The sequence below is a fragment of the Octopus sinensis genome, linkage group LG17 (genome assembly GCF_006345805.1).
Source record: "Octopus sinensis linkage group LG17, ASM634580v1, whole genome shotgun sequence".
NCBI lineage: Eukaryota > Metazoa > Mollusca > Cephalopoda > Octopoda > Octopodidae > Octopus > Octopus sinensis.
In genome coordinates, this window is record NC_043013.1 from 7,333,083 (window position 1) to 7,350,236 (window position 17,154).

General features: G+C 36.7%; 1 protein-coding gene across 8 annotated transcripts in view; it reads left to right on the plus strand.

Moving 5' to 3' along the window:
- Positions 1–17,154, plus strand: part of LOC115221035 (protein furry) — a 234,962-nt gene that overhangs the window by 183,159 nt on the left and 34,649 nt on the right. For 6 of the 8 annotated variants that reach the window (XM_029791247.2, XM_036510295.1, XM_036510300.1 and 3 more), the window contains exons 42-53: positions 161–366; positions 2,407–2,517; positions 3,748–3,847; positions 5,473–5,570; positions 6,808–6,975; positions 8,651–8,791; positions 9,234–9,408; positions 9,836–10,017; positions 10,817–10,891; positions 11,204–11,294; positions 11,938–12,029; positions 15,668–15,694. In XM_029791247.2, the coding sequence (XP_029647107.1) occupies positions 161–366; positions 2,407–2,517; positions 3,748–3,847; positions 5,473–5,570; positions 6,808–6,975; positions 8,651–8,791; positions 9,234–9,408; positions 9,836–10,017; positions 10,817–10,891; positions 11,204–11,294; positions 11,938–12,029; positions 15,668–15,694 (1,466 nt within the window). The remainder of the gene's footprint in view (positions 1–160; positions 367–2,406; positions 2,518–3,747; positions 3,848–5,472; positions 5,571–6,807; positions 6,976–8,650; positions 8,792–9,233; positions 9,409–9,835; positions 10,018–10,816; positions 10,892–11,203; positions 11,295–11,937; positions 12,030–15,667; positions 15,695–17,154) is intronic. The other 2 variants (XM_036510298.1, XM_036510299.1) reach the window with 1 other exon arrangement.

The window sequence follows — 17,154 nt, forward strand, 5'->3', positions numbered from 1 at the left end:
AGTGGGCTGCAAGATAAAAGTCTGTGGCCCACGGGCCTCAGGTTGGCCAGCCCTGCCCTAACCACTAAGCCAAAAGACTTCACTAGTGTATACACAGTCTTGTATAAATGCAAAAAAAAACAATAATAATCAATGATTTAATGTTATTATTCTTTAACAGAAGCAAGAGTTCGGGCTGTATCAGATGCTGACAATCAACACCCTGCAATGAATTCCCATTCGACTGCTAATTCTTTGAAAGCTTTTGACCAAACCAATGCCGAGAATAAGTTCACTCTTGTCACACAGATATTTTGGCTGGCAGTATCCATGTTTGAATCTGACTATGAGTATGAATTCTTCATGGCCATTCGACTCTTGGAGAAGGTAAATAACTACAAAACGATTGTTAATTCTTATTTTAACTAACTGGCCGCTTGTCATCAAAAATGATGGTTAATTGTAGTACTCTATATATAAGTATGGATGGTAAATCAAATTAATACACTTGTCAATGTTCACGTACATTCACATTCTTCCCTTGTACATGCACACACATACTACTCACACAGAGTTGAAATGCTGTTTGATTTTTCTTTTCAGCATTGAATGTTCACCATCCCACCAGTTTGCCATCACCCCTTCCTTCCTTATTCATCTATCACCCCTTCCTTTCTCATTCATATATTGTGACAGAGAAAAACACAAGAGTATTATTATAGTAGATTATTATTTCAGTTTTTGTTTTTGTTGTGTTATTAAGCACCTGGTGAAATCTGACTTCTTAAATAAAAGAAAAACATCTTTGGTCAAATCAAATGCTTTCCTATGGGATTGAGACGTTTTGGCACAGGTGTTTTGGCATTACCTATTTGGCATCAGTGCTTCAATGCCAACTTATTCGACATCAGACATTTTAATGTTTCTCTCATTCTCTCCTTCCCTCCATCCCACCCTTTCCCCTCTTTCTTTCTGTTTATGTGTGTGAATGTATTTTTCTCTGTGTCTGAGGAGAGAGAAAGTGTTCTCATCAATCTCTTTACTCTTTTACTTGTTTCAGTCATTTGACTGTGGCCATGCTGGAACACTGCCTTTAGTTGAGCAAATCGACCCCAGGACTTATTCTTTGTAGGCGTAGTACTTATTCCATTGGCCTCTTTTGCTGAACTGCTAAGTTACAGGGATGTAAACACACCAGCATCAGTTGTCAAGCGATGGTGGGGGGACAAACACAGACACACAAACATATACACACACACACATACATATATATATATATACACGACGGGGTTCTTTCAGTTTCCGTCTACCAAATCCACTCACAAGGCTTTGGTCATTCTTTGAAAACAGACATTAAATGATGATCATTATTCCTCCAATTTTGTTTGCAGTAAATGTTTTGTTGTAGACCTTTTACCTGTGAAGGCACATGACTCGGTCATTAGATTCCCGGACTGTGCTGTGTGTTGTGTTCTTGAGCAAGACACTTCATTTTGTTCATGTTGCTTCAGTTCACACATCTGTAGAAATGAGCTGCAACATCACTGGTACCAAGCTATATCAGCTTTTGCCTTTCCCTTTGTCAACATCAGTGGTGTAGAGAGGGGAGGCTGGTCTTCCATAAACAACCTTGCTTGGACTCAGAGGGAAACTTTCTTGGTGTAATCCCTTTACACTTAAGACCTTTTACCAATCAATTATTAGGGAACAGGCAAACCAGTAACCTACTGAAACCCAAACTGAAAGGAGGAAATGAGGTTGGTTGAGATGCATCCTGTGGAAACCAGTTTCCAACACTACAAGACAAACCCTTTAATGGACACCCTAAGGGAGACACATGCATGGAAAACCAAAGAAAGTTCCACAGAAATTGAAGTTCTGACAGGCAGCCACAGATGAAGATCTCTTGTTGGCACCCTATGCTCCACCTGGAGTTAAAATACCCACAGTCCCCCCCACCCCATTCCAACAAAAATAATTTTTAAAAATCTGATGGAATTCACATGACTGGTGTTTTAATTTGAACACCTGCAAGTCATCGACTGCAGGAAAAACACAGGTGGGAGGAAAATTCCAGAGGGGTTATATTCTGAAGAGGGTAGTGATGGTGTTGATGAAAATGCTGGGGGTAGTGTTGGAGGCAGTGGCAGTAATGATGGTGGTGGTGGTGGTGTAATGGAGGCAGTGGTAGTGATAGAGCAGCGATGCTGGAAGAAGCAGCAGTAGCAGTGTCACTGTTATTCTCATCCACAATATAATACCTTGATCTTCATATTTCTAAATGGATATCAGATATCCTTTCTTAGACTCAGTTCTTGGAACATAGCATGATTTTTAACTTTCTTGTGTTCCTCATACATGTCTTTGCATTCAGAATATTAATACCTCATCTTATTCTTAATTCACATTTCTGTTTTTTATTACAAGATCCTGAGACACATACAACCAGATCGAACAAACAGCAGAGATAAACTGGAAGAAATTCTGCAACAAATCAAATGGACAAACTTTCCTGGTGTTCAGACTTTGCTTTTTAAGGTATTTACCATCTTTTAATATTTGAGTTGCTTCTAAGGCAGCAAACTGGCAGAATCCTAATCATGCCAGGCAAAATGCTTAGTGTTGTTTTGTCAGTCGTTACATTCTGAGTCAAAATTCCACTGAGATTGACTTTGCCTTTCATCCTTTCAGGAGCAATGCTAGTTGGAAACTAGGGTTGATGTAATCGACTTACCCAGTTACCTGAAATTGCTGGCCTTGTGTCATAATTAGAAACCAATATTTGAATTGCTTCTGTTTATTTTTATTAATTAAGGGCAGTAGTTCCCAGTCTTTTTTGACTAGAGGTCAAATAAATAATAATAATAAATAAATAATGTTAACTTTATATATTAAGTTGGAAAAAAACTCATCTGTTTTAATGGCGCAGGAGTGGCTGTGTGGTAAGTAGCTTGCTTACCAACCACATGGTTCCGGGTTCAGTCCCACAGTGTGGCACCTTGGACAAGTGTCTTCTACAATAGCCTTAGGCTGACCAAAGCCTTGTGAGTGGATTTGGTAGACGGAAACTGAAAAGAAGCCCGTCGTATATATGTATATGTATATATATATGTGTGTATGTTTGTGTGTCTTTGTTTGTACTAGGCTTCCAAAGAATAAGTCCTGGGGTTGATTTGCTCGACTAAAGGCAGTGCTCCAGCATGGCCGCAGTCAAATGACTGAAACAAGTAAAAGAGTAAAAAGAGAGTAAGAATATTTAGAAAAATATTGAAAGATTCTGCTGATCTTGTTTTTATTTACCATTTTACCACAGAAACCAGATATATGCCTCAAAATTCCATAACCCTTAACTGCTGAAAGCATTTTTATATGCCAATGTAGCTTTTGTTGACGAATGCTATATATATAAAACAATTTAGCTAGGTGTTAAAGAACCACCTAAGGGATATTAAATATTGAAGAATTTACTGATTTTTTTTTTACCTATATCAATAACAATTAGCTGTAATTTACGAGATGTGTCATTTGTTTGTATAGAATAATGAAACTGAATTTATCATTTAATAATTAAATTATTTAATCGTTCAATTTATTGTTTTGGTTTCCATTTCTAATTTACATATATATATATTATATTATATTATATTATATTTTATTATATTATATTATATTATATTATATTATATTGTATTATATTGTATTATATTGTATTATATTATATTATATTATATTATGTTATGTTATGTTATCCTTTTCATTGTTCAACAGGGCTACACATCTCCCAACCTGGCCATTCCTACTTGCCACCTGCTCTCTCAGCTTACCCTTTATATCAATGTCTATGTTATTGATCCTACTAAATGCCTTGGTAAGTAACTCTTCAAACAAAGCACATTTCCATGTTACTCTACCACACATTTACTCCATTTTGGGGCTCCTTTTTGTTCCTCATTTCCAAAATGTATTCAGACTTATAACTACTTCTACAATTAATTACATTTTAATATTCTGTTTTGTCTGGCGAGGGTCATTTTCTTTTTGTGCCTTATAATATAACACACTCACCGGTAAAATTTCCACTTATTTCTTATTTTTATTTTCCTAAAATTTTCGTTGCGTCTTGCAGCCTTTTCAATAGTTTTGACTCTCTATTAAAAAGGCTGCAAGATGCAACGAAATTTTTAGGAAGATAAAAATAAGAAATAAGTGGAAATTTTACCGGTGAGTGTGTTATATTATAAGGCACAAAAAGAAAATGACCCTCGCCAGACACAACAGAATATGCTTCAACACACGAACTCGTATAAAGAATCTTGCAAACCAAATCTAAAAACGAAATACGTTTTAATAATAATAGTTCAAATATTTGGGTCATATGCTTTAAAGACCTGCTCTGGGGAGGAATATGATGCATAGACATGATAGTACATTAGTCTTTAATACTCAGTAAGAAATCTATAGCATTTGATATCCAGAGAAATGGATTGTAGTCTCTCATAGTCAGCGAGCTGGCAGAAATGTTAGCACACCGGGCGAAATGCTTAGCGGTATTTCATCTGTCGTTACGTTCTGAGTTCAAATTCCGCCGAGGTCGACTTTGCCTTTCATCCTTTCAGGGTCGATAAATTAAGAACCAGTTACGCACTGGGGGTCGATGTAATCGACTTAATCCATTTGTCTGTCCTTATTTATCCCTTCTGTGTTTAGCCCCTTGTGGGTAGTAAAGAAATAGGTAGTCTCTCATAGTCTGAGAAAGATGGTTCTGCAATTTCTTGCTGAACATTCAGTACAAATGGTTTGTTTATAGTGATCAAATGTGTTGAAAATTAGCTCCCTCCTTCCATCAAATTGGTATTACCTGAACAGGTGCATGGTTTGCCATGCGTCAAATGTCAAAGTAATCGCAGAGCAACGTGAGATAAAGTGTTTTGCTCAAAAACACAGCACACTGCCCTGTCCAGGAACTGAAACCACCATCTTGTGATTGTGAGTACACCATCATAACTACTAAGCCATGTGCCCTCAACTATCCAGAGAAATAAGCGATATAATCCCAACTTAAGAAGTGACATCTTGAGACAACTCCAGTTGTCTCAACACAAAACATTGCTTATTAAGTGTCATCCAATCAATGGACACAATTCTATCATGTGATGTTTTCACTCCCACATTGTTTATTATTTAAGGTTACATTGATCTGTCCAAGGGAACAGTTTATGGACTCTACCAGGTGACATTAGATATACATCTTTTCATTGTTGCAGATTTATTTTTTTCCCCTTAGCATGCTTACTGTGGTACAGACGGTTCATTTTGCATCATGGACAATTGAAGTTACAGTTTACCATTTTGCATTTTAGTTTGGAATTGTTACAATGTTTCCTTCCTTCATTTATTGATTTATTCTCTGAGCATAAAATCATAATTTGTCTTACATTATAACACATCCTTAAATGAATAAAATCAGGAGTCTTCTTGCCATTCTTCTTGTAGGTTTCCCATTGAATGTCATATCCTTGTTGCCATATCTGGTACACCATTATGAAGATCCTAGCAAGAAATGCCGACAAGCTGCTGAAAATATCAGTAAAGTGAGTAAAATAATTGATTTTTATATTTTTAGGTGAGAAACTAAATTTTTTCAGAGAAAATTGAAGTTCATATAGTACTTACTTGTACTTACTTGTAGCGACATTCACCCTGGGTGGGTTGAGTCAGCTACTTCTACCACCCTCGAGGCATCTCGAAGAAGTTGGAAGAAGTTTCGTGGAAATATGTGGATTTCACAAGCGGTCCCCAACAATCCCGCATGTAGAGACATCCTGTTTGCCGCAGATTGTCCGCAGACGCAGGGACAGAACGACCGAAGAGCCGCTGGTTGCCGAAACAGACACTCCGAGGATTTTCACCAGAGTCCCGTCTGCCGGGTTGTGGCCCTAATACCACTCGGTGTCAGACCAATCCGCCTTGGGTGGCCCTACCAGGAACCGAAGTTCCCAACAGCATAGCTCTGACACAACCCGTTGCCAGCATCCCCACCATGGTGAGGAGGGGATGGACTTTGGGGATGCTATTGAAGTTGCATATAGTCAGTTAAATCAACCTCAGAATTTTACAGACGAGAAAGAAATATTTCAAATGCAGGATAACTGTAAAAACAGCAAAAAGTTTGGATATTTTACACTTATAAGACAGAAAGTGTTGTCAGCAAATAGCTACAAGACTTGAACCTGTAGCCCTCAGATACCAGCTGAGTACTATACCTATTTCTTTACTACCCACAAGGGGCTAAACACAGAGAGGACAAACAAGGACAGACAGACGGATTAAGTCGATTATATCAACCCCAGTGTGTAACTGGTACTTATTTAATCGACCCCGAAAGGATGAAAGGCAAAGTCGACCTCAGCGGAATTTGAACGCAGAACGTAACGGCAGACAAAATACAGCTACACATTTCACCCGGCGTGTTAACGTTTCTGCCAGCTCGCCACCTTCATAGTACTCGCTGAGTACTATACCATTAAGCTAAACAGTCCACTGACAACAATCACTGTCAAATTAAATGCTAATCGATAGTAGCTTTTGGAATGCGACAACATTTTGCAAACAAAATTTGCAAGCATTGAATGTGTTTCGTATTTTACAGACAAGAAAATAATATTTCAAAAGCAGTATAACTGTGAAAACAGCAGAAAGATTTGATATTTTACCCTTATATGACGGGAAAAGCTGTCATTTTTGTAATAGCTGCAGGCATGCCTGTGCTGTTAAGAAGTTTGCTCATGTTTAATCCTTCATAAATATATTCTGTCTATTGTATTTCAGATGTGCGCACAACAGTCTGAGAGATTGGACAATCTAGCAACAGTAATGTCCCTCTACAGCCGTGGAACCTTTAACAAAGATAGCCTCCAATGGACAAAATGTGTGGTCAAATACCTGCTTGATGTTTACTTGTCAGCCAGTTTGAGTATGGTGACTCTTCTTGTTGAGGTAATGATAATAATTGTTTCAAATTTTGACACAAGGTCAGCAATTTTGGGGGAGGGGCTAAGTCGATTATATTGACACCAGTGCTTAACTGGTACTTATTTTATCAACCCTGAAAGATAAGTGGATAAGTTGACCTCAGTAGAATTTGAACTCAGAACAGAAAGGCAAATGAAATGCACACTGCATCTTGCCCAGCATACTAATAATTCTGCCAGCTCACTGCCTTAATAATAATAAAAGTAGTAGTAGTAGTAATGATAATAATAATAATAATAATAATAATAATAATAATAATAATAATAATGTCCTTGGGGACAGTATCAGAAAGCATCAAGAGGAATTTAAAGGAAACCAGAATAGAATACCCAGTAGAATTGTTACAAGAGGTTTGCCTCTTTGGTCAGAATAATCAGGAGAGTATCAGATATTTGAAAAGAACACATAGCATGGTACTGTAGGCTGCAGGCTGCAAACCTGCTATACATGCAAAACTCCAGGAGTTACAACAAAACCTAAGACGAAGAGAAAAATAATTACAATCATTATTCCTGTTATTAGACACAAAGGCACAAGTTAAAGAAAGCACAATGGTAAATTACATAGGAATCCAAGAAACTATGTTTCAGTTAAAGTCAAATAAAATAAAATAGCATGACTTAACCCTTTTGCATTCAGGTTATTCTATCAAATATAATACTCTTTTACTTGTTTCAGTCATTTGACTGTGGCCATGCTGGAGCACTGCCTTGAGTCGAGCAAATCGACCGCAAGACTTATTCTTTGTAAGCCTAGTACTTATTCTATCGGTGTCTTTTGCTGAACCGATAAGTGACAGAGACATAAACACATCAGCATTGGTTGTCAAGCGATGTTGGGGGGATAAATACAGACACACAAACATGTATATATATATATATATATTATATATATATATATACGACAGGCTTCTTTCAGTTTTCGTCTAACAAATCCATTCACAAGGGTTTGGTCGGCCCAAGGCTATATTAGAAGACACTTTCCCAAGGTGCCACGCAGTGGGACTGAACCTGGAACTATGTGGTTGGTAAGCAAGCTACTTACCACACAGCCACTCCTACACCTCAAATAATGCTTATTTATTTGACCAGCTTGAACATGAAACAAGTAGGATATTTGGGTTTAAATGCTTAAGGGTTAAGCTGTGGTAAATGTGGTAGTTAGTGAAAGCTAAATTGTGTGCGAGTATTGCCAAATGCTGTTGTTACATGATGTTCACTGATATAAGCACAGGTGTGACTGTGTCGTAAGAAGCTTGCTTACCAACCACATGGTTCCGGGTTCAGTCCCACTGCATGGCACTCTGGACAAGTGTCTTTTACTATAGCCTCAGGCTGATCAAAGACTTGGGTGTGGATTTGGTAGACAGAAACTGAAAGAAGTCCATCATATATATACATGTGTGTGTGTCTTTGTGTCTGTGTTTAACTCCCACCACCACTTGACAACCAGAAATTCAGCAAAAGGGACCAATAGAATAAGTACCATGCTTACCAAAAAAAAAAATAAGTACTGAAGGTTGATTCATTTAACTAAAAATTCTTCGAGATGGTGCCCCAGCATGGCCATAATCTGATGACTGAAACCAGTAGAAGGTATAAAATATTGACTTCAAGCATTTATTTTTCTTCTTTTCTAGATTCTAGAGAAAGGTCCAACCACATTCCAGCCTGCAATTTTACAAATTCTACATTGCCTTGTTCATTACATTGACTTCAAAACCATTTCTCAATCAACAATAAACCAACGCCTCTTCTGTCCTGTTGCTAAACTATCTAACGTAAGTGTTAACTGCTACAATTTTGCTGTTTTCAAACCATTAAAGATCAGCTAATCCTTCTCGTCATTGTATTGCTTGTTTCCAATCGTAATTAATTTCAACTCTAAATCAATTCATTATTCAATGGAAACTTTGCCAGATAAGACCGGAGAAACTGTAGAAACTTTGCCAGATAAGACTGGAGCCTGGTGCAGACTTCTGGCTTCCCAGATCCCCGGTCGAACCGTCCAACCCATGCTAGCATGGAGAACAGACGTTAAACGATGATGATGATGATGATGATGATGATGAATGGAAAAGCGTCCCATCCAGGGTAATTGCTGCAATCTTGGTCACTTAGCAGGGGCGGACTGAGCCATCTGTCAATCAGGCACTACCCAAGGGCCCAGAGCTCTGAGGTTGTTGTTATACTTTATTCTCTCTCTTTGTTTTCTTCATTCAGGGTACCTACTGGAAAGAAGCCTTGAAAATCCTGAAACTCGCCGTCAACCGTTCCTCCACCCTTGCAGCTGCTCCACAACCCCACCAAACCTGTGTTACTTCCACAGATCTCAGCAATTTCTCACCGCGCACTTCTTTTCCCAACAGTGGAGCCTATATTAAGAAAGAACTGCCAGGTTTGTCTGCTTCTTCTACATTTTCTGGAGACCCACCCCCTGTAACTATTTTTGCCTCTTTTTGCAAAGGTGTATAGGATCAAGGATGAAGGTATAGTTTATGGTACTAGGGTTCTGTACTTGTTCAAATTTTAGTGTTACTTACTGTGTACATAAATGTGAAAACCCATTGTATTGTCTGGTTTTTTTTTGTCTTTTAATATTATTGTATGTCCTTTTATGTCTGTTTATATTAGCCTTTGTGGCCAATAAAAGAATAAATAATAATAATAATAATTATTATTATTATTATTATTATTATTATTATTATTATTATTATTATAATCATCATCATCATCATAAGCAGCAGCATCACTACCTCTGGAGCTATTATTACTACTATTCAGCTTACTCTGATTGATCCCTTTCTCTCCTTAATTTATTGCAGGTCGAACACTAGATGTCAGTGTAGATCTATCTAGAATGCCTTTGATTGGTCAGAAATACATGAATGCTGACCTCATCCATCACAGCGAGGAAGACAAAATGGTTAGTCTTCTGGCCATCACTCGCAAACAGTCTACAAATGTCCAGTGGCTGTCCTCTTGGAAGACACCACATCTCTCTAGGGTAAGTACACACAACTACACTGACAGTCCATCCATTCTTCCATCCATCTCCACTGCACTTTTTTGGTTCAGTCTAGCTTTAGCTGGTCATAATGATTTATTTGCTCATTTTCATATCTTATGCAGTAATTAGTCAGAGGCTATTTGAGATGCACACCTAATGAGAATATTTTCCATGACTTTAGGAAACATTTTTTCACGCTGAGAGTTGCTGAAGCGTGGAACAAACTGCCGGCATCGGTTGTTAGTTGTCGGAGCACTGCATCCTTCAAAACTTCCATGCTTCCTGAGATTCGCCAACACTACACCTGATTTTCTCCCCTCCATACACACGCAAGCATGTATTTGACTCATACATTGTTCACTTCCCAGACATTTCTACATTACTGCATGTACTTTATATGCACTTTCTGACAAGTTGTGGTGCACCTGAGCACTGTATACAATAATTTCATTATTATTATTATTATTATTATTATATCCCCACTACCATTCCAGGGTATAATAACCTTGGAACCAGGCTAACATATTGGTGGTGGTATGGTTATCGTGATGTAATGTTACTGGGCTGTTTTAGAGGTGTTGTAGTTGCTGTTAACATTGTGTTTGTTGTGACCACTGTTGTTGCACTACTGCAGGCAGGCAGTCGCTGTTATTCCAACAGTTACAGTTGTAGTTCTTGTAGTTTCTATTGTGACTTTATTGTGTCTGTGTTTGCTATTGTAGCTTATTTTGTTATTGTAATGGTTATCCTTGCTATTTGAACATAACATCTTTCTCTCATTGTCTCATTTCCACAGGCTAAAACTCGAGAACGGCTCATCAATCTATTAACCAGCTTTGGTCAAAGAGTTGGTCTCTTGAAAAGCATGTCTGTGAGTATTGCTATATTTCTGTATGTCTTCTAAAAGTTAAGAAAAATTTCTCTTTTAGTTTCTCTGTTCATTTATTCCATCCTTCTGTCCATCCGTTTTCTCTGCTCATTATTCCTGACAAGGTCATAGAGGTAAGGTCCTCAGGAACATCATTCCATTGGGTCCTATCAGAAGCAACCATCATTACATTTTCTGGCTGAATTCCCAAACATGACCAACTGAAACTATGGATACTATCCAACCATCTCATTCTTGACCAACCTAGTAGGAAGGATTATTATTATTATTGTTGTTGTTTTTTATTTTTTCCAGGTGATATTTAGTCAATCAAGTGATATTCCACAACAACAAAACAGCTTGGCATCGAGTCAAGAAAACTCTACAGCCTCTGTCAACTCCTCAAGTATGTAATCTTTCATTTTTTACATTTTACTTGTTTCAGTTATTAGACTCTGGCCATGCTGGGGCACCACCTTGAAGGGTTTAGGTCAACATATCCATCTTAGTATTCACTTTTTTTTCATATAAGTCTTATACTTATTGTTTTGATCTATTTTGTTGTTAAAGAGGTGTAAACCAACAAACACTGGTGGTCATGCCATGATAAGATACAAACATAGATATGTGTGTGTATGTGTGTGTGTGTGTGTGTGTGTGCACGTGTGCATGCATGCATGCATGTGGGTGTGTGCATGTATGCGCACATGTGTGTGTCTGTCTTCTACTATAGCCCCATGTCAACCAATGCCTTCTCAGTAAACTTGGTAGATGGAAACTGAAAGTCCATTAAATGTGCGTGTGTGTGTCTTTTGTCTCACACCACCATCACCACTTGATAACTGGTGTTGGTTTATTTATGTCCCCCATAACATAGTGGTTCAGTGAAAGAGTCCAGAAGAACATGTACCAAGTTTTAAGAAAAAATAGGTCCTAGTGTCAATTTGTTCAACTAAAACTCTTCAATGCTATTATTATTGTTATTATTATTTTTGAGTGTTTCAAATAGGTTTCAGTAATATAATTTGGCTTATTTTTTTACACTTCAGATGATATATTCCTTGGTGACCCTAATGGTAAAGAATTGATGTTAACATTTAAAGGATTCGATTTCCTTGATAATGAACTCGAAGAAGTTGAGGTGAGTCAAGATTTGATTTCTCTAATTAAAACAATAGTACTTTATTATTTGTTTTTCAGCTGAAATTGTTACTTGAAAGTCAGAATCGGTAGAGCACCTAATTAATTATTTTGTTGTACTGGTCCTTTATGTGGTGAGTTCAAATCTAATGGATGTTAACATTGCTTCTTATTCTTTCAGGGTCAATGAAAATAAATACTAGTCGTGTCCTGAGAGTGGGGATATTATAATCAACCGTACTCTCACTCAAAGTTTGTAACATTGTCTCTATATCAGAAACCACCACCACCACCACCATCATCATCATCATCATCACCATCATTATTAGTATTGTTGTTATTAATGTATAATAGGGCAATGATTTGGCAAAAATATCAGAGCTTTAGGAAAAACTGCTTTGCAGTATTTCTTCTGACTGTTTATGTTCTGAGTTCAAATCCTACTGATTCCAACTTTCATTCCACTGGGGTCGATAAAATAAAACCTCAGTCAAATACTGGGGTTGATATCATTAACTAACTCCAATACCCAACATTTCCAGCTTTGTGCCTAAATTAGGAGGTTCATCATCATTATTATTATGATATGATGAGCTGATAGAATTGTCAGCATCCCAGACAAAATGCTTTGTAGCATTTCATCCGTCTTTACATTCTGAGTTCAAATTCCACTAGGGTCGACTTTGCATTTCATACTTTCGGGTTGAATGAAATAAGTATCAGTTGCACACTGGTTTGATGTTATTGACTAACCCCTGCTACCAAAATTTCAAGCATTGTGCCTATAGTTGTTTAGTGTGTTGGGTGTGTAGAAAAAGTCCTAACGAGACATCTGTATTGGCTGGGTCATGCCCTCCGTCGTCAACCAGGAGAATTCATCTACAAAGCAATAGCCCCAGCTCCCCTTCAGGGTTGGCAAAAGCAATGTGGTGGACAACAAAAATCCTGGCTGATGACAGTCAAGGCTGATCTGGAACCCAACCTAGGCCCCCATGTCTACAGCGTTCGCCACTGGAATAGGGAGTGGTTGGAGATCACGCGGTCGTTAGCCTCAAATCGCCAGGCCTGGTCGGCGTTTGTGAGAGATGTAGCATTGAGGATGAATGAAGCCAGTTCAACCCACCCCGGGTGAATGCTGTCTCAAGACATGACAAGAAGAAGAAGTAGAAAAAGTTGAAGACTGTTTTACCATAACAATTAAAATCTATTTGAAAAGATGGTGCAAACACAACATTTACATGTTGTAAGAAATCGACTGTCCTCGTGTCTTGGGTCTCTTTGAATGACCAGTAAGAGCTACTTAGACACTAGAGAAGATTGTGAAAGTAACAGAAATGTGTGTGCAGTAAAAAACACATCCAGTTCCCAGCTGATACTTACTGTAATGAATTCGTAGCAGGCGTCATTGTGGCAACAATGATAAGAAATAAGTTTTGGCAGACATCGTTAGAATGACGGTAATGCACGTGGTTCGTGGCATTAGGCAGAAGTGAGGTGGTGCTCCTTATGTGTACTAAATTGGCAAAAGAGAGAGAGAAAGCAACAGGCGCTGTAATATATAGGTGTCAGCTGTCACGCCACCTGCTGGCCCATATCATCAAAGGGATGTAATTCAGCTACTTTCACTCCGCTACAGTAGAAAGAATTATTTTGTTGTTATTATTATTATTATTATTATTATTATTATTATTATTATTATTATTATTATATTATTATTATTATTATTATTATTATTATTATTATTATTATTATTATTATTACTACTACTACTACTACTACTAAAGGGTAAAGACCCCCTACAGTCACGAATGACCATGGGATTGCACCTAGAAAGTTACCCTCCCAGGCACAAGTCCGGGCAAGGTTGTTTATGGAAGACCAGCAGTCGCCCATGCATACCAGCCTCCCCTCTCCACGCCACCAGTGTTATCCAAGGAAAGACAAAGGTCGATACAGCTTGGCACCAGTGACGTCGCAACTCATTTCTACAGCTGAGTGAACTGGAGCAACGTGAAATAAAGTGCCTTGCTCAAGAACACAACATGCAGCCCGGTCCGGGATTCGAGCTCCCAATCTCACGATCGTAAGCTCAACGCTCTAACCACTGAGCCATGCGCCTTATTATTATTAATATTATATAAGGTGGCAAGCTGGTAGAAACATTAGCACGCTGGGTGAAATGCTTAGTGGCATTTTATTTTTCTATAGGTTCTGAGTTCAAATTCCGCCAATGTTGACTTTGCCTTTCATCCTTTTGGGGGCCAATTGATTAAGTACCAGTGAAACACTGGGATTGATTAAATCAACTAGCCCCCTCCCCACCACATTAAGGTAGCGAGTTGGCAAAATTGTTAGCATGCTGGACAAAATGCCTAGAGGTAATTCTTTTTGCTTTAAGTTCAAATGCTGCCATGGTCAACTTTACCTTTTGTCCTTTTGGGAGGTGGGGGTTGATAAAATAAAGTACCAGTCAAGTACTGGGGCCAATGTAATTGACTGCCCTCTCACTTCAAATTTGCTGGCCTTGTGCCAGAATTAGAATGGATTATTACTTTTAATTGAGAAATAATTTTTTACAAATTTCAGCCCAGTCTAAGACATGTGCATCCAGATAAAAGATATCTGATGATGAGTGGAGAAGAAAACGAATCAAAGGTAGAGTAAATGGAAATATAGGTGGGGGGGGGGGAACAACTTTCATCTAAAAACCACAAAGCTGGCGATTAGGGAAAATGATAATCTTATCAACAACACCTCACTTCTTTCAGACATTTTAGAACATTTAAGTAGTTTCAAAATTTACCTTGTTATAATATTCTACACATTTTGATTCCCTCCCACCAGGTAGAAACATATAGTAGATCTCTGCGATTATTTAATAAGTCTCTTAATTTTCATTTGATTTAACAACCAATTCAATGGAAACCTTTTAGGTATCTATACGGAACTATCAGCTTCACCCGATGTACTTTTAGATTTTTCATACAGTCATCTTCATTTTTACTACCCACCTCTTCTTTTATTTTATATATTTATTTAACATTTTTATTTTTTATTTTATGTCTCATATTTACATAATATTGAGGTCTCTTTCTTTCTTTTGTTATCTTACCGTTTTTACCAATATATATATATATATATATATATATTTATATCTAATGTAGGATAAAATTTTTTTTTTTTTTTTAAATTCTATCAATGGCCAGCATATTAAAAAATACCTTTAAAGGTTGAATTATAAACAGCTTATAAATAAGGGCAAACGAAAAAATTTCTAATGCCAAATATGCCGAAAATTGGATATATTGTCCATTTACCATATCATTTTTTTCCCAGTACACACGCTACTCGAAAAAAACGTCAAATTTTCGGCATATTTGGCATTGGAAATTTTTTCGTTTGCCCTTATTTATAAGTTGTTTATAATTCAACCTTTAAAGGTATTTTTTAATATGCTGGCCATTGATAAAATTTTTTCGAAAAAAAAAAAATATATATATACATATATTGTGTGTATAAATGCCATCGAATTGTGATCAAAGTATCTGAATTATTTTGTCATTAAACTAACTGCGAATGAGATTTCCATTGCAATGGAACTTTACAACAGTTTACAAAACATTTGTGTCTGGTTTTCAGGGTTATGATAGCTACTCCTTTGATAAGGTGAGGCAGATCATTTTATTTAAAAGTCAGTCAGAATTTTATTACCCACAATTCCATACTAGCAGTTCAAAGCACTTTATTAATCTGTGTGTATGTGTGGATATGTGTATGTATGTATATGTATGTATGTCTGTATCTATGTATGTATGTATGTATGTATGTATGAATATATATATGTATATATATACGTATATATATATATATATGTATATATGTATTTATATGTGTATATATATATATATATGTATGTATATGTATTTATGTGTGTATATATATATGTGTGTGTGTGTATTTATATATATATATATGTATATATATATATATGTATATATATGTATGTATATATATGTATGTATATATATATGTATATATATATATGTATGTATATATATATGTATGTATATATATATGTATGTATATATATGTATGTATATATATGTATGTGTATGTATATATATATGTATGTATATATATATGTATATATATATATATATATACATGTGTATGTATATATATATATGTATGTATATATATGTATATGTATATATATATATACATGTGTATGTATGTATATATATATAAGCATGTGTGTGTGTGTATGTGTAACACCAACCTCTTTTGCGTTTATATTTTCCATAATCCCAGTTTTTTCTCGAGCTTCTTTTTCGTAACATGACCCTTAAAATCATCCATTCGCAAGCCAACGATGGAACCTAGTCACTTCACTGTCACCAGACCTGTAGCAATAGTAGATAAACTTGCCTACTTTTTTTAAAAATTGAAAGGACACACTGTGTAATTTAGTCCTAGATACACTGCTTCTTGGAAAGAAAAAATGTCTGATGGTTACAGGGGTAACACGCAAGTCATAAGTTTTTTTAATTATCATCTTAGAGCAGGAAAATCCCTATATTTCTCAACCATGATGGCTTTATTAGCAACAGCCTCCTTGCTATTTGGTGCCTCACTTTGTATCCAGTATCATACTGCGTACACAAGGTAAATCTCTGACGAAGCAACCCTAATTCCCACACACTGTATTCATTCTCCAAGTCATCACATTCACAAACACTCTAGGTTTGGTTGACATAAAACCAGCAGGGCCATAATTTCTGACATTAACTTTTCCATTACTCTGAAATAAAGCATCCCAGACTTAGCTTCCACACTTGCCTAACTCTTCAGTCTCTCTCTGTGGTCACTAAACCAGCTATTTCTAGCAGGTTTAGCAGCCAAGTAGATGGTCTCATGTGGGATCATGAGCATCAGTGTGTTGCTATATATGTAATGGAATGCTTCATGTTCAAACAAAAACTAAACAAATTTTTGTTTTTCTTCTTCAAAATCCCAAAATTCTGAAACAGGTTTTATATTCAGAAATTCACTAGTAACCAAAAGATGCATAAATCTAAAAAAGTAAAATTTTATATATATTATGTTATTTTTTTTATTTAATCAGC